This window comes from Malaclemys terrapin, chromosome 12 (assembly GCF_027887155.1).
Source record: "Malaclemys terrapin pileata isolate rMalTer1 chromosome 12, rMalTer1.hap1, whole genome shotgun sequence".
NCBI classification, from domain to species: Eukaryota; Metazoa; Chordata; order Testudines; family Emydidae; genus Malaclemys; species Malaclemys terrapin.
In genome coordinates, this window is record NC_071516.1 from 16,394,844 (window position 1) to 16,409,355 (window position 14,512).

Sequence of the window (14,512 nt, forward strand, 5' to 3'; positions counted from 1 at the left end):
GCTACGTGAGGCAACCAGGAAAGAGAGCAATAATTATCTAAACCCTATTAGAACTGGGACAACAGCTAGAGTACAGAGAGTAGCCACAATGAGCCGTCTTAGTTACTGCTTCCCTGTCAATAGGGACAGCAGTGGGGTTGGAAAACAAGTTCTGATTGGGGAGACATTTTAGCTTCTAGCAAGGTACTAACACTGGACCCAAACTCAGAATATAGTTTGTGCTCTTGCTTTAAGATTGACTGATTTATTGAATAAATTTCTAATCCTGTTTTGAGAGTAACTGCTCATCTACAATCCCAGCATGCTAGAGGCTCTCTTGTTTTTTAAAAAAATCTGTCCACTGTCTGTCTTAAGTTACCAGCAGACTCCAACACAAATTAGCAGAACTTTTCCTGCAGAGATGGGAGTCAAATCCTTCCACTAACATTTATAACCAGTTAGTTTGCACATAAGCAATTACTGTCAGCACAACTCTTTTTTTATAAGGAAATGCAGTTATAAGATAGACCAAGCCACTAACTCTGACTTTTTAGGAATGACTGTTAGAAAGCAGTCTTGGGTCCTTTGTGTCTGCACCCATGTGATAACTTTACTGACTCAATGCTCTTTGGGCCTGGTTCACTATTGCATTACTTCAGTTTTATGCCAGTATAACTCCATTGAAACTGCAGGTACAATACTGGTGTAATGCATGGGTGAATCACGTCCTGTATCTTCAAAACTTTAATCCTTTGAGACGAGGCTAGGTGGCGGCAAACCTCTGCTCATGCTAAGTAAACCAATCTACAGCCAATTCAGGGGATGGGGGGGAAGGGAAGGGAAGGGAGCACAATCATATTAGAATTGAGATACAAGAAGAGAGAGCAGTTGAACAGCTGGTGCATGTCTGCGTATTTATGTAACAGATAGTACCTTAGTGTTATGGTGGGAAAACTCTGAGAGAAATGATCAAGACTGCTTATTAAACACACAATGCTGCAGTTTTTTCTTCTCCCCCACAGGCCATAGAAAGCATTGAGCAGATTGCCCGCCTGTGTCAGTCTGAAACAGAGGACGTACGGAACGCTGCCAGGGAAACAACACTGTCATTTGGTAAATGTTTACTGCAGCTTTAAATAAAGATGCTGAGAGTGACAGATGAGCTATTAAGAAAACAAAATAGGCCTAAAGTTTTACCAACGTGTTCTTCAGCAAAAGAATATGTTTAAGGCTGAGCTAACAGGTATAGAGATGTTTCACGACACACTGTCGGAACATTACAATAATCTTAATGCAACATATGTGCTAAGGCTTTGTATATATACAGGCCCAGAAGACAGCTTGAGGGGGAGTGCTCTACAAACTATTAACCATTGTAAAGGGACAGTGAGCAACAGGATGATTTCAGGTAACAAGTCATAAAATTAAAGGTATTCAAGCATTGCTGTCAATACTAGTGTTAGCCATAAAAATATTAGCATTTGGTACTCTCTTCTGGGAGCTGTATACATAAACGTCTAACCAGACTGGTAACTAGGGTGAAATCTTATTGAATCTAGGTAGGATTTGATTTTAAAATAGGTAATGTGGACATCACGGTTGTAAATAAAGGGGCCAATTGCACATATAGGGACTGATTCAATGAAGTGACAGCAGTATAAAACTTGATTGACCCCAGGGAGGGAGGGGTCAGGCTCAGAAAGTAATTGCTAAGAATATCAGAGGGGTGTATTAACTAACTTGCATTTTCCAGAGAGAGGGAAATTAAGCTGCGATCCAGCTGCCATCAAGGAACTGAAATTAGGTTGGCAAAGATGGGATCTGATCCTGTGCCATTACTGTCTGAGTGAGGCAGGATGGGAGCACATATATAGTAATTAAAGAGACTCTCCAAGTACCTTTGGCATAGATAGTACGTATTGGCTTTCCTTTCACTTGTGCTGCTACATTCGTAGCCAGGGACTAGACAATTGCCCCAAGATAACAAGAATTGTTTCATTTTAAGATGTTCCTGTACAAAGTCATCTGCAGTCAGGCCAGATTTTTGAAACGACTAGTGCTTTTGGGTGCCTTTTTTCTGGAGACACCAAACTGCTGCCTTAAAGGGGCCTGATTTTCAGCAGGTAGATGCTCAGCCATTTTTGGAAACAGGGTCCCTTTTAAAGGTGTCTGAAGCAGAGCATCCAAAAAAACCCACTCAGGCAGTGATTTTCAAGAGTGACTGAACACTCAAGTTGTAACAAGGTCGTAAGAGGCAGTGCAGAGTTATGGTGAAACTGCAACAGATTCTCACCTCAGAGTTTCTCCCAGATTTCTTGTCCTCGCTCTGATTTGTCTGTCTTTATTTGTAGGTGAAAAAGGACGACTAGCCTTTGAAAAAATGGACAGAGTTTGCTGTGAGTTGAGAGGCTCTGTATATCAAGAAGCTGAAATTGAAATCACAATATTTTAACTAATGAAATGCTGAATCTGAGCTACAGCCCAGGTGGCTACAGGAGTTGGTTTCCATTTACCCCTAGGTGGTTAAGTTAGCGCACGTAGGTATCTAGCAGAAGATTGAGTAGGTCCATGTGGGACAGCTCTTCCATTGGGGGGGTGTGGGGGGGTTAGGACTAAAAAATCATTCAGCAGTTGGATCAGAATGCTTGACACCGAGCTAAAATCATGAAGTATCACTAGGTGGTGCTAGAGTAAATCCATCAGCCCCTCTCAGGCTGTCCTCACCAGGGAGCACAATAAACCTTGAAACAACTCAGTCTGCAGTGCCCAAAACAGGAGGCAAAGGGTAAGTCTTGACAGGAGATTTAGTAATGGGTTTGTTTTCATTAAGAATCCTGACTCAACTTCACAAACTCATTCTCTCCCTCTCCCCCCCCCCCCCCCCCTCCAAGCCCGAACAAAAAAACTCAACTCTTTGCAGTTGGTTTGGGGATTCATGCATGGGAAGGGAGCAAAGGTAAAGTGTAGCCCTATCTTACTGCAGAGAACATGAGCAGAAATAAAGCTTAGTGGGAAGAGGTGGATGTTTCCTTTCTGCTTCACATGTAGGAACTCTGAACTGATGTCACTGGGCCTGCTTGTTATCCTCCCAAAGTGTTCTCCCCTTTGTTTTGAAGTAGTTTGTGCTAAAGAAGGGTCAGCTCCTCACTTGGTATGAAAGGAGCTGGTCCTAAATGTAGTTTTCCTACAGCCCTTGGAGTTTTGATTTTATGAATACAAGACAGTGTGGATGTGGAGAGTGTCACTAATGAGCCAGAATACTTGTATACAATTAGTCAATGTATGCTAGATCTGCAGAAAACTAGTACAAGCTAGCTCCAGTATCAGCAGGTATTGAAGTTATAAACCAGCACTTGTTCTGTCAGAAGTCATAGCAGCTGCCATGCACTTTAAAACATCATTTCTAAGCTGGTCTGTGCTTTCTTGTAAATTTGAGTAAGAGCTCAAAAGTTCATTGGTTTCTGGAAGAACGTAAAAATGTGCAGTAAACAAATGGGGATTTCAGTGCTTCAAGCAAGAGATGGTTGAAATTAATTCTAATCTGAAAACAGTGTAAGCGTAGATAGAGGGAAACTATTGAGGCAATGTTTCTTCAGCCTGACTTGTTTACTTTAATTCAGAACATGCCTATCCTTCACATTTATGGAGTAAGTGTACAAAACTGAGTTGTATATGGACAGATCCAGGCGGAAGTGTCAAGTTTTTAATTGGTTTCAGAGTAGCAGCCGTGTTAGTCTGTATAGTTTTTAATTTATACACTTACTCATTTAATCTTAGCCTAAGGTTAAAAAAAAAGGTACCAGAAGTCAGGCTCCTTAATCCATACTTGGGCACCCAGAAGTGGCCTGATTTTCAACAGAAACAGATGAATGCTCAGCTCTTGAGAATAAGATCACCCAATCTGAGTATTCAAATATGGGTTTAGGAACCTTACGTGAGGCACAATACTTGAACAGTCTTGGTCTTTATGTATATATTATACAGTATATTGTGCTTTGTACTTTTCTATTCAGTATTTATTTCTATGTTGGTTTACATACAGTTTTCTAAAATTTTAAATAAAACATTAAATACTTGCCTTTTTGCAAACAGTGTGTGCTGAAAACATTATGGGGGCAACCATTAGTTAACACATTCCTCAGAGCAAAACCAGTGAAAAACCACAGCTGAAATATGGGGGAGGATTTATCACACATCTAGTTCTATGGTCACTGCTTCTGAAATTTTTGTTTAGTTACTTTGGAAGCATTCTCAGCTCATTTCAAACTTGACAGTCATTGAAATCAGAGAGCAAAAATATTTCCTAAGGCTATATAACACCTGCTCTGGCTCTTTTGGGGGAAATAAACAGAACATAGGTCTGGCATTCAAAGTCAGGCTGAAACTTTGTGCTCTCAAGTAAAACAGGGATGTTAGTGGGGAGACACGGTGGCTTGAAAAGCATCCTTGGGTTACTGTTCCACTCCCAACATAAAACAGGAGAGCTCTCCCTCAGCAGTACACAGGGCTCCACTTAATTTGCAGACATTTACAAGCAGAGAGCATGCACACAGTTGTAATATGTGCATATATTATAACTTCATCCTTACAAGAGAACAAGGAATAGCTTATGTTTAAAAGTGAGAGAGGATTACAGCACAAGAACGAAGCTGATCCAAGCTGCAGTCTGAGCTCGGCTTTATGCAATTACACTAGTGTGACTGCATAGTCTTTGACACTGGTGTTTCTCACACGTAGTTTTAAGGAGTTACTGGGAATGGCATCTCCAGGCAGCTTTAAATTATATTCAAATACAGAGCAAAGGAGTGTGTACAACCACCACTCTAATAACAGATGCTGATTTAAGGGTAATCAAAAGGCCTGAAGCTTGTCTCATTAAAAAGTCTCAAAGCACCCAGAGTACCTGGAGATGTCATATTTACATCTGCAGCAATCCTTGTTGTACAGACTGCTGTAGCGTGTAGTCCCATCCTGAAGAACAAATTTAGCAAATCAATCCACAGCTGGTAAACTGTTGTAGAAACAATTACAGTGCTTTAGAGATATTTAATGTTGCAGGTTGCACACCATAGAGTTTACTGATATGACCCAAACACTACATATTTAAACTCAGTTGAACATCTATGAGCAAGCCGATGTGTAGTGAAAATGCATTTTATTTTATAGCAGACAGCTAGTTATTGATCTGAAAGCAAGTTTTCTGCACCAGTGGAAATATTCTTAACATTTTCTATTAATGTGAGAAATCACAAAATAATCAGTAGGAGGTGAAATCCTGTTGATAACCCAAAGGTCTAAATTTGTTAGTGACTAAATCATCTCTACCTCCATGATAAAACAGGAAGTGGAAAGACTCACACATCCATTCTTTAAAAAAATTTTATTGTTGCAACTAAAATGAGAACTGAAAAGTTGTCTGGGAAATTGAAAAACTGTACAGTTACTGAAAACTGTGAGGTCGTTGCAGCGCCTTACACAAAAGACAAGATACCTGAAAATGTATTATACCAAAACATTTAGCTTTTGTTTTGTATTTTTTTTTTTTATATTTTTTTAAAAAAGTTTATTCTATGGCAATCTGTAAAAAAGACAGACCTGATGAGTAAATATTTGCTTAAGGCATATAGCAGAGCAGCTAATTTTCTAACAATTTTAACATGGATATTTGTCCATTTTTCCAAGAACAGGTTAATCAATACACCCACTTTGAAACACTACTGTATATACACACACCCAAACTACTACAGACATATACAGGACATCAAAACAAAATGCTTACAGTTTAGCATCATAAGCCTTATACACACACCTCACGGCTTACAGAGCATTCCACTGTATGTTCCCACCACTGTACAAGGCCTCCTTGACTTTAAACAGATGAAAGCCAAGTAGTGAAGTTCGCTGGGAGAAAGGGGCATGTTAGCTAGAGTGGCTCTCTCTCTCTCTCTCTGTATAGCAAAATGTTTCTAAGTTTTTCTTTGTGGAAAAGGTTGCAACTAAAGTACAACTGTGGAGTCTAAGGAGGGATGCTACGCTTTCATCAACCCCAACGTTTACATTTGTCCAAAGAGAGAAATACAGCAAGTCCCATTCTGTTTATGGGCCACTCGTTTATCTCACCAGTCTGTTTCTAGAGATCAATTAGGGCTCAATGGCACAAAACACTCACTTGAAACCTTGCTTTATTGGTGACCTTTCCAAAAGCAGAGTTTCCCCAAGTGCAAGTTTCTGAAGGCAGCATAGCAAGTCATTCTGAAATTGTTGAGATATTTGTTGCCAAAATTGACTGGAGGTGAGGTGTGAATATGGCTTAATACACACTTTGGAATGTTTGTATTATACTTACTCAGCTGAAATGAACTATGCTAAACAACTGGTGGGTTACACTGAGTATGCAGAAATTCAATAGAAAATCGTGCCAAATATTAGGCAAGTACATGTTACCTGATAAACACCAAATCAATGTATCGCTGAATGAAGACACTTTCAGCAACATCCTTTGAACCACAGCCACTTAAATGATCAGATCATGCAAATATTATCTGGGCACATCAGTAAGCAGAAGTATAAGTTTTTTCATCTTTCAAGCACATGGTATTTAATCAGGACACTAAAAGACTTTACATGCATTCTAATACAAAGGGGGTACAAATGTTGCCCTACAATAATATTCTACCAGATGATGGAGAGAATAATGGAGACAAAGCAATCACATACTGTATCTTAAATACACAAATGATCCATTATATATTATATCATTTTCTATACTCAATTTTTCATGTTTCCAATAATATACTAAATACTGACTGCTTACAATATTCCCCCTTTCAAGTACTGGTCTGACCAACAGTCTCACAGGTAAAATTTTAATTCCCAGTACTACCTGAGGATTTATTTATTATTGTACTTTTGAGAAGCCCTTGATGCAAGCTTAACAGTTAAAAAACCCCAAAACAAATAAAAACAACCCTTCCACCCCAAGTCAACACCTTATGGGTTTAAGGAAAGAGCAGGAGCTACTGGCAGCTTTGAAAAAAATAAATATGGAGTGAAAGGACTGTTACACAATATACTCCATAAAGATGTTTACACTGAGAACGGTGGTTAAGTGCTATACAACTAGAATGCATTTAAAAAGCACTGATTAGTAACACTTTCAGATTAGTCATCATGGTTTAGTTATAACCACTACCGCTTTAAGTAGCGAATTTGCTTCCAATCTCTGCCCTATGAGCAAAGATTTTCTCTATTATTGTTTAAAATGTATGAATTTCGTACTCCTGAAAGGAAAAGACTAACAGCATTGATGAGAATTAGGTTTAGTGCAATGCAAGCTTCCAGTCACAGCTCCGCTAATGCACTCCTAACACTATTCAAGTCCTAGGCCTCTCTTGAGTAGGCACAACCAACTGAGCCAAGTTGTGTCACCGTTGTTTTGTCCTAGTTTTTACTCTACACCACCCAGCTTTTCTCACTTTGAGCTAGGATAGGAACACCCACATCTGCAGAGCTGCAAGGCCTCAGGCACTTATGCCCCTCTACCCCAGTAATCATTTAACATAATTTCAAACCAAACTAAAGTCAATATTGAAATCTTTACTTTAAAAAAAAAAAAAAAAAAAGAAGAAGATTACACAATCGCTTGCATCATGATAAGCCAACTGGTATGTTCAAAGACCAACATGTCTTCTGTTGATCTTTTAAGTTTGTTAAGGAAGCTGCCATGGCATTAATTGCTCTGGATTTGGAAAGCATTTCAATATATCATTTCTCACATCACCCTTGAGTACGCTCCTCCTCCCTCTGGTTTGTGCACAAAGCACATCACTCCTTACAAGGCAGATTTAGAGTGAAACTGCATTTTTACATTCCAAATGATGAAGTTTAAAAACTGGTCCTTCTAAACGCCAGCTGAATAGCTGTAAAATGCTGGTGGACAGGTTTTGGTTGAATTTCCCTTCCTGCTTCCCTCCTCCCCCACATCCCAGAATATAAAGGTAAAAACAACTTTACAGAGATTGGTACAATGTAAGTAGGCATAGGTGCAAGTAGAGTGCAACAAAAAAAGTCAATGGGGAAATACAATTTTTCCCTCTTAAACAATGTTTGACATGTTGGGATACCCTGAGCAAATGCAGAAGCCTGTTTTTATAAAGATATGTAAAACAAGAAGCTAGTTAAGAACAGTTATGCCATGATTAAATGCATCAATACCACAGGCACTGCCCACAACTCAGTCTTTAATAGATGAAGTGAGACAAAAAGAGCCCTCCCCCTTCCAAAAAGTTTACATTCTTCAGATATGTGGATTCTCTCTCTTTTTGGGAACTCAGTAATAATATAAATCATGTATTTGGTTACAACACTTGGAGAGTACAAGCAAGTTTCACTTGTGCCTAGTTTCTTTCTGAAGTAACACAAAGAAAAAGAACTGGCTTTTAAAAAAGGCTAAAAACAACAATGTGTTGTAATTCTATTATTCCATAAAAAATAAAAAAAAGAAAAGAAAAAAAAAGACTTATTTGGCATTTTCTCTGCTTACTCCTGAATATTTTAAGGCCCTGAGATTAGAATATTATGTTCTTGGGACCACAGGGCTAAATTAAACCCTAGTGCATCAATTCTCTCTTTAAGCCCTAACCAAAAGTTCCAGCCTTTCAACCTAAGGTATATTTCCACTGAGACAAGGCTCAGATGCCTCAAATAGATTTCTTTCATAGAAGCGGATTACACACTGGTCAAATTGTTGTTGTTCTCTGCATACTCTATCTTGCTGACATGTCCATCAATGAAAACATACCCTGTAACAGAGGTAAGCTCCTGCTGTGAGGACAGTGAACATGCAGATATTCACTAGAAATGGCTTCCAAGTTGTCATCATGTTCTCATCGTCCTCTTCTATGTTTTCTGACTTCACTGGCTCTTCTTTGTGAGGTGAGGCACACAGATTTTCACCAACAGTCCTCCTCCTCAGTTCAGTGTCTTGACTAGTGCTGAGGGATGAAGAAATAAATATTCAGTATAGTATTCTTCCCCTTGAGGGGGAAGGTGTGCGGACACTGAGGCCCAATCCAGAGACACCTCACGGACACTTAGGGTACGTCTACACTACCCGCTGGATCAACCGGTAGTGATCGATCCCCAATCGCTCTGTCGGGGACTCTGGAACTCCAGCTCGGTGAGAGGCGGAAGTGGAGTCGACAGGGGAGCAGCGGCCGTCGGTCCCGCGCCGTGAGGACACGGAGTAAGTGATTCTAAGTCGATCTAAGATACGTCAACTTCAGCTACGCTATTCTCGTAGCTGAAGCTGCGTATCTTAGATCGACCCCCCCCCCACCCCCAGTGTAGACCAGGCCTTACAGATAAAACTGTAGATCAGTTTTCACCAGGAGATTTGATACCTGATGCACAAGATGTATCCTTTTAAAGATTATAGTTAGGGCTTTCAATTAGGAGGTTTAAGCTGATATTTATTGCCCTGATCAGCTGGGTGTTGCTAGCAAACAAGTTGCTTCTTATCCCATGTTGATTACCATATCCCTGATGGTACTCAAGCATCTACCCAGTTCAGATTCTCCACTTCAAGGCCAGACATCCGGCAATCATCCTTACAAACAGGAATTCCGGACAGTGAATATATTCAAAACTATTCTGTGCCCATAAAAACACACAAACACTAATTGCACCAAAATGCTGAATGTGTTATCACCAAAGCATGCACAATTGTTGGAGCAAGACAGTAGGGATATAATTATACACAGAACACATCCCTAAATTAAGAGATTAAGGCTGCAAAGTCAAGCACTCAAAAGTAAAGAAATGCCAGAATTAAGTTTGCTTGTGTAACCTTAAATTTGGCCCCTTGTGTGTACGCATTAGGATAGAGTATAATTACAAGATCACATACTATTTTTCTATACCCTTAAAGTTGTTTTAATTATATATTTAATTTTGTGCTTGTTTCCTAGATTTTTTTTTTTTTTTTTTTTTAAAAGGCAACTAAAAACAACCAGAAATTCCATCCTGTGGCATCACACTGACTCCCACGTGGGTCATCAGCAGGGGATGCTACTGGGAAAGCATGTCTTTTATAAATAGAAATAATGATAAAAAATATTATGGAGACCAGCTTAAGGTGAGGGAAAAAACTACTGAACGTGCCTTATTTCATGTCAATTCAGGGTCACTCCCCAGCCAGTTTCACAAGGCTCAAGGCACTAAGTTTCCCAGCTTTATTTGCCAAAGAGTATCTCCAGAACTTTGTAGGAAATGTTGAAAGTTAGATGCTCCTGTTCCTAGTATACCCTTGCAAAATTGGGTGTGTCCCAGGTGTGATCATTTGTTTCATTTGCCTGAGATAGCCTTGGAATTCTCCCCTCAACTGTTCTCCTGGTGACTTCTGATGTCCCCTTGCCCTTTCCTCCCAGAAGGGGTTTTTAGTTAGCTATCTTGGACAAAGACTGCCAGAAATAGATCAATATCCAGTACATTTAAAACTAAGGATTGTTACAGTAGAATCTATTGTAACATAACATACTATACTTCAGATTTGTGAAACAGCAGTGACATCTAGTGGTTAAACACAAGCCACCCTTATTTCCCTCCCCGCCAGTTATAGGTTTATTCTTTAGGCCAAATGCTTTAGTCTAGCTAGACTGAAAGGGAGAATAAATTCTCTGCTGAAAAGGTTTTTTTTTTTTTTTTTTTTAAATTATCATAATTCATCTGTCCTGTAGTAGAAAGCAAAAATAGTTCCCCAGCATGAAAGATGCATATGACAAGAGAACTGTAGATTTAAAAAAGGATAAACCGCATCTTTAAGGCAAACAGGTGCTTTGATAGTGAATGAAAATTGTCCATTCCTATGTTCTAACATCAGGACTGAACTGACTTAAAAGGACATTTTCAAATGTTGCAGGATATATCTGATAAAGTATGTAGAGTACCAGATACCGGCACTGATTGGTGTGGTAGAAGCTAGCTGGCTTAACTTCAAGCCGAAAGCCTGACAATCCACCTAACGTGTAAAAGAGCCCTGTATAACCAAACCCCTTATGCACCTGCATGTGAGGCTAAACCATAGAGTCATTGTGCCGCCTCCATCTTTCATCACAGCCTAGCAAGAGCTGTCAGGTGGCTCTTGTAGCCTTTTCACATCTCACCTAAACAAGCACGTGGGCCTTTGGAAATAAAGGGTTAGAATCCTATTCCAGGAGTGCTGTTACACAAAAGCGTCAAGTTCTGTCCAACACGCTTTATGGGTGGTGCGAAGTGGCTCAAACAAGGGAACTTTCTATGTACAGCTGTGAATCTACAGCAGATTTCCTGGAACAGTCAAAAACATCAACGCAAACAACTTGACTGAATTACCTGTCTGTACCCAGCTGCACAGATGTGCCATCAGGTACCATCTCCTCCACAGCGCTGACTGTACATCTGATCTCTTCCTCTACCCCCTGGTGGTTAGGGAAAAACTCGGTGTGTTCGTGCATCCGCCCGTTGTGCATTTCTGACGTTCGCTTTGGTGGCCTCGGGGGTGGCGGAGTATGTTCTGGTGGAGGCTCCAGGTCTTCATTGGAAAGCTCTTTCCACTGCTCCTACACAGAAGAAAGTGCCTATTAAGCTCTGCTATATTATAATATTTTATATTAAAACCACTGTAATTCTAACATTAACATGGCAGAGGCTTTACACATTAGTCATTGTTTTACTTTCAGGGTCACTGTTCAGATGCATTCACCTCTCCCCTCCCACCAACTAAACAGTATGCCCACAGCCTAACCACACATATGGGAAACATTAACTGGAGATTTAATTTAGTGCTTCACCCACATGAAAAACTATTTAAGTAGCAACATGAATCCCATTTTGTGCTATAGTATTATTTAGCAATAACTTAAACATGCATACTTCAAAGGAGACAACACTGGAAGAATCTACAGCATGTTGGAAAATTGTTAAGGGCCTAAATAGAAGACTTAGCAAAACAGCATCATGAGGCTCACACTGCAATGGATATTTCCCAACGGTTTCCCATAGGTTCACAAGAAGGAGAATTTTCCATGTGACAGGAGCTATTGTGGGCTATTTGTACGAACACATCAACATGTGTAAAACAATGCATTCGATCCAAGTGCATTGTGCACTAAAGAATGTAAGTTATTGTACAATGCTCATGCCAAGGATAGAATGAATCATTACAGTACATACAGCCCTCTTAACCTTATTCAACTATGCTAACTTCCCTCATAACATTTGTCTGGCTACATGCAATTATGAGATTTGTGGATCTTAATCTACTCTACAACTGATATTGTTGTATGCTGTACTGTAGCTGCGCCGGTTCCAGAATATGAGAGACACAAGGTAGGGGATGTAATATATTTTATTAGCCCAACTCACCCACCTTCTCTCTGTACAAATGATATGCATTCAATGCTCACCTGCACCGAAGCATCTCCCATAATAAATTTTGCTCCTTCAATAACAGCCAAGTAAGAGAAACGAAGTTGATCTGCTGTCTGTATAAGCCCCATTCTGTACTTTCTCATTTCTAAGAGAACTTGCTTAATGTCCACAGAAGAAGGATCTTTCCTTTTGTCCATCTGAAGGTAAAGATTTGAAATTTGCTTTACACAGATACCCATTCTAATGTGTTTCAACACGACTCATTTGTTGCATAGGCTTCAAACTGTTCCCATATTAACGGGTATGGGGATGAAGGTAACATGTGGGACCTTCTATCAGGCCTTCGCTGCTTAAAAATAGAGATACAGTTTTATTTCAGGATAACTAATGCACGTGAGCTATCCCCAAAGTACAAAACAGGCACTTTAGTTTTACCTCAAGGTAAATTAGGCAAGGACCACTTTTCTTAGTAGGGAAGACAAAGCCTAACTTTGCGAGTCACTCCAGCTGGAACCAGTGATAGTTTCTTTCATACTCCCACAATGGCCCATTCAAAGCTCAGTTTGCTTTAGCTTTAAAATGAAAATATATTACTGAAGACAAAAGTAAAAGTTGAGTAAGAGACAAATGTCTCAGAGGAATGTGTGTCACTATACCACAATTCATGAAAGGCGCCATGGCTTGCACAGGCTTCAAATAAGGAATTCCCAGAAGTAACTACACAAAGTTGTAACTCACTCCTTATTCCCATCTAGAGTAAGTGGTTCTTACCAGTAGAAGACATGTATCAACCAAACAAAAAGTTCCCGATCTTCCAATTCCTGCACTGCAATGCACCACAATGGGTCCGTGCTCAGGACTCAGTGAGCCAGACTCTCTCACTTTGAACAGGAAGTTGAGGAACGAAGCAGGAGATTCTGGGACTCCAAAGTCAGGCCATGTGGTATAGTGAAAGTGCAGAATTTCTCTAGTTTCTTGTGCCTGTAAAATATAATGTTTCCAAGCTATAAGAATCTCTAGATATGATTTAAAGAGTATTCAAGCACAATAATATACTAACCAGAGGGAGAATACCACTCATCACATGTTCATATTCCTAGTAAGTGACCAATTTTCCTAGTATATTCCATTCAAAGGGATTTCCAAGATCAGACTTGATACTACAAATATACACATTTACTTTCTACAATTCCTAAGGAAAGGGGCAGGATTTCATTTGTACTGCCCCATATCGAATTCATGCCACACTGCTTTATCTTTTCAAATCTTACCTTGAAAAGGATTCCTTTTACATTTACGATGGACTAAACCCTACTCACCATTCTATTGCTGTATCCTTCCAGTCTCCATTCTTTAATCGTTCAGCAAGAATACTTGCTTGCTCATTTGCTGCTTTCCTTTAATCTAACCCAATCCATTTTCCTATGACGTTTTCCCATTCTGCGTTTAAGAGCTGCTGAACCGAATGTCTAAGGACCCATATAATTTACAAATAATTCTCTCACCATAAAAGCCTTGTGATGTTTTGAAAGGACACTAGATAAAACTAAATTATACAGAGTAATTTTAACGTTTATAGCTCAGATGTTCATTTTATCCCCATATAAAATGGGCACTACAGCCTTCCAGTAGATGGGCTGGCTGAACTCTTTGGAAAATGAGGTACCTCAATTTGCAAGAGCAGCTCAGACTTGTCCAAAGCAGGGACCTTATATTAGCACAGTTTTTTTCTTCACAACCAACCACCTCTACTAAGCTGAAAGCAATCTCAGAAGTGTTAAGACTGATGCTCACAGCCTCCTGAAATCTTGAACCAAACCTTTTGAAGTTTGTCTGCTGCAGACACTGTAACCTGGGATGTTTTTCTGACAACTGCCGACTTCTTACTAGTATAGTTTGGCTAGTGAAATTTGTACCTGACAATGGTCCTATTTTCAGCTTCCTGGCAAGAGGGAGCATAGAAGCAAGGTGCTAAATCTTTAAGAGAGATTAGAGATATTCGGTGAGGTGGAGCAGTATTTTCTCCCAATAACAGGCAGTACTAGGTTTTAAAAAGCTAACTAAAAAGGCAAACTGGAAAGAGCAAAGTAGAACTGAAATTAGCAGGTCACTAAAATGTATTTGG

The 14,512-nt window shown here is 39.7% G+C and overlaps 2 protein-coding genes across 4 annotated transcripts in view; one reads left to right on the forward strand and one right to left on the reverse strand.

Moving 5' to 3' along the window:
• Nucleotides 1–4,068, forward strand: part of RIPOR3 (RIPOR family member 3) — a 70,304-nt gene extending 66,236 nt beyond the window's left edge. For all 3 annotated transcript variants that reach the window (XM_054045296.1, XM_054045297.1, XM_054045298.1), the window contains exons 21-22: nt 1,002–1,092; nt 2,331–4,068. In XM_054045296.1, the coding sequence (XP_053901271.1) occupies nt 1,002–1,092; nt 2,331–2,431 (192 nt within the window). In that variant the 3' untranslated portion in view covers nt 2,432–4,068. The remainder of the gene's footprint in view (nt 1–1,001; nt 1,093–2,330) is intronic.
• A 1,272-nt stretch (nt 4,069–5,340) lies between these two features.
• Nucleotides 5,341–14,512, reverse strand: part of PTPN1 (protein tyrosine phosphatase non-receptor type 1) — a 59,006-nt gene continuing 49,834 nt past the window's right edge. The window contains exons 6-9 of the mRNA XM_054045300.1: nt 13,159–13,368; nt 12,423–12,584; nt 11,350–11,576; nt 5,341–8,972 (exon numbers count right to left, since the gene is read on the reverse strand). Coding sequence (XP_053901275.1) covers nt 8,765–8,972; nt 11,350–11,576; nt 12,423–12,584; nt 13,159–13,368 — 807 coding nt within the window. The 3' untranslated portion in view covers nt 5,341–8,764. The remainder of the gene's footprint in view (nt 8,973–11,349; nt 11,577–12,422; nt 12,585–13,158; nt 13,369–14,512) is intronic.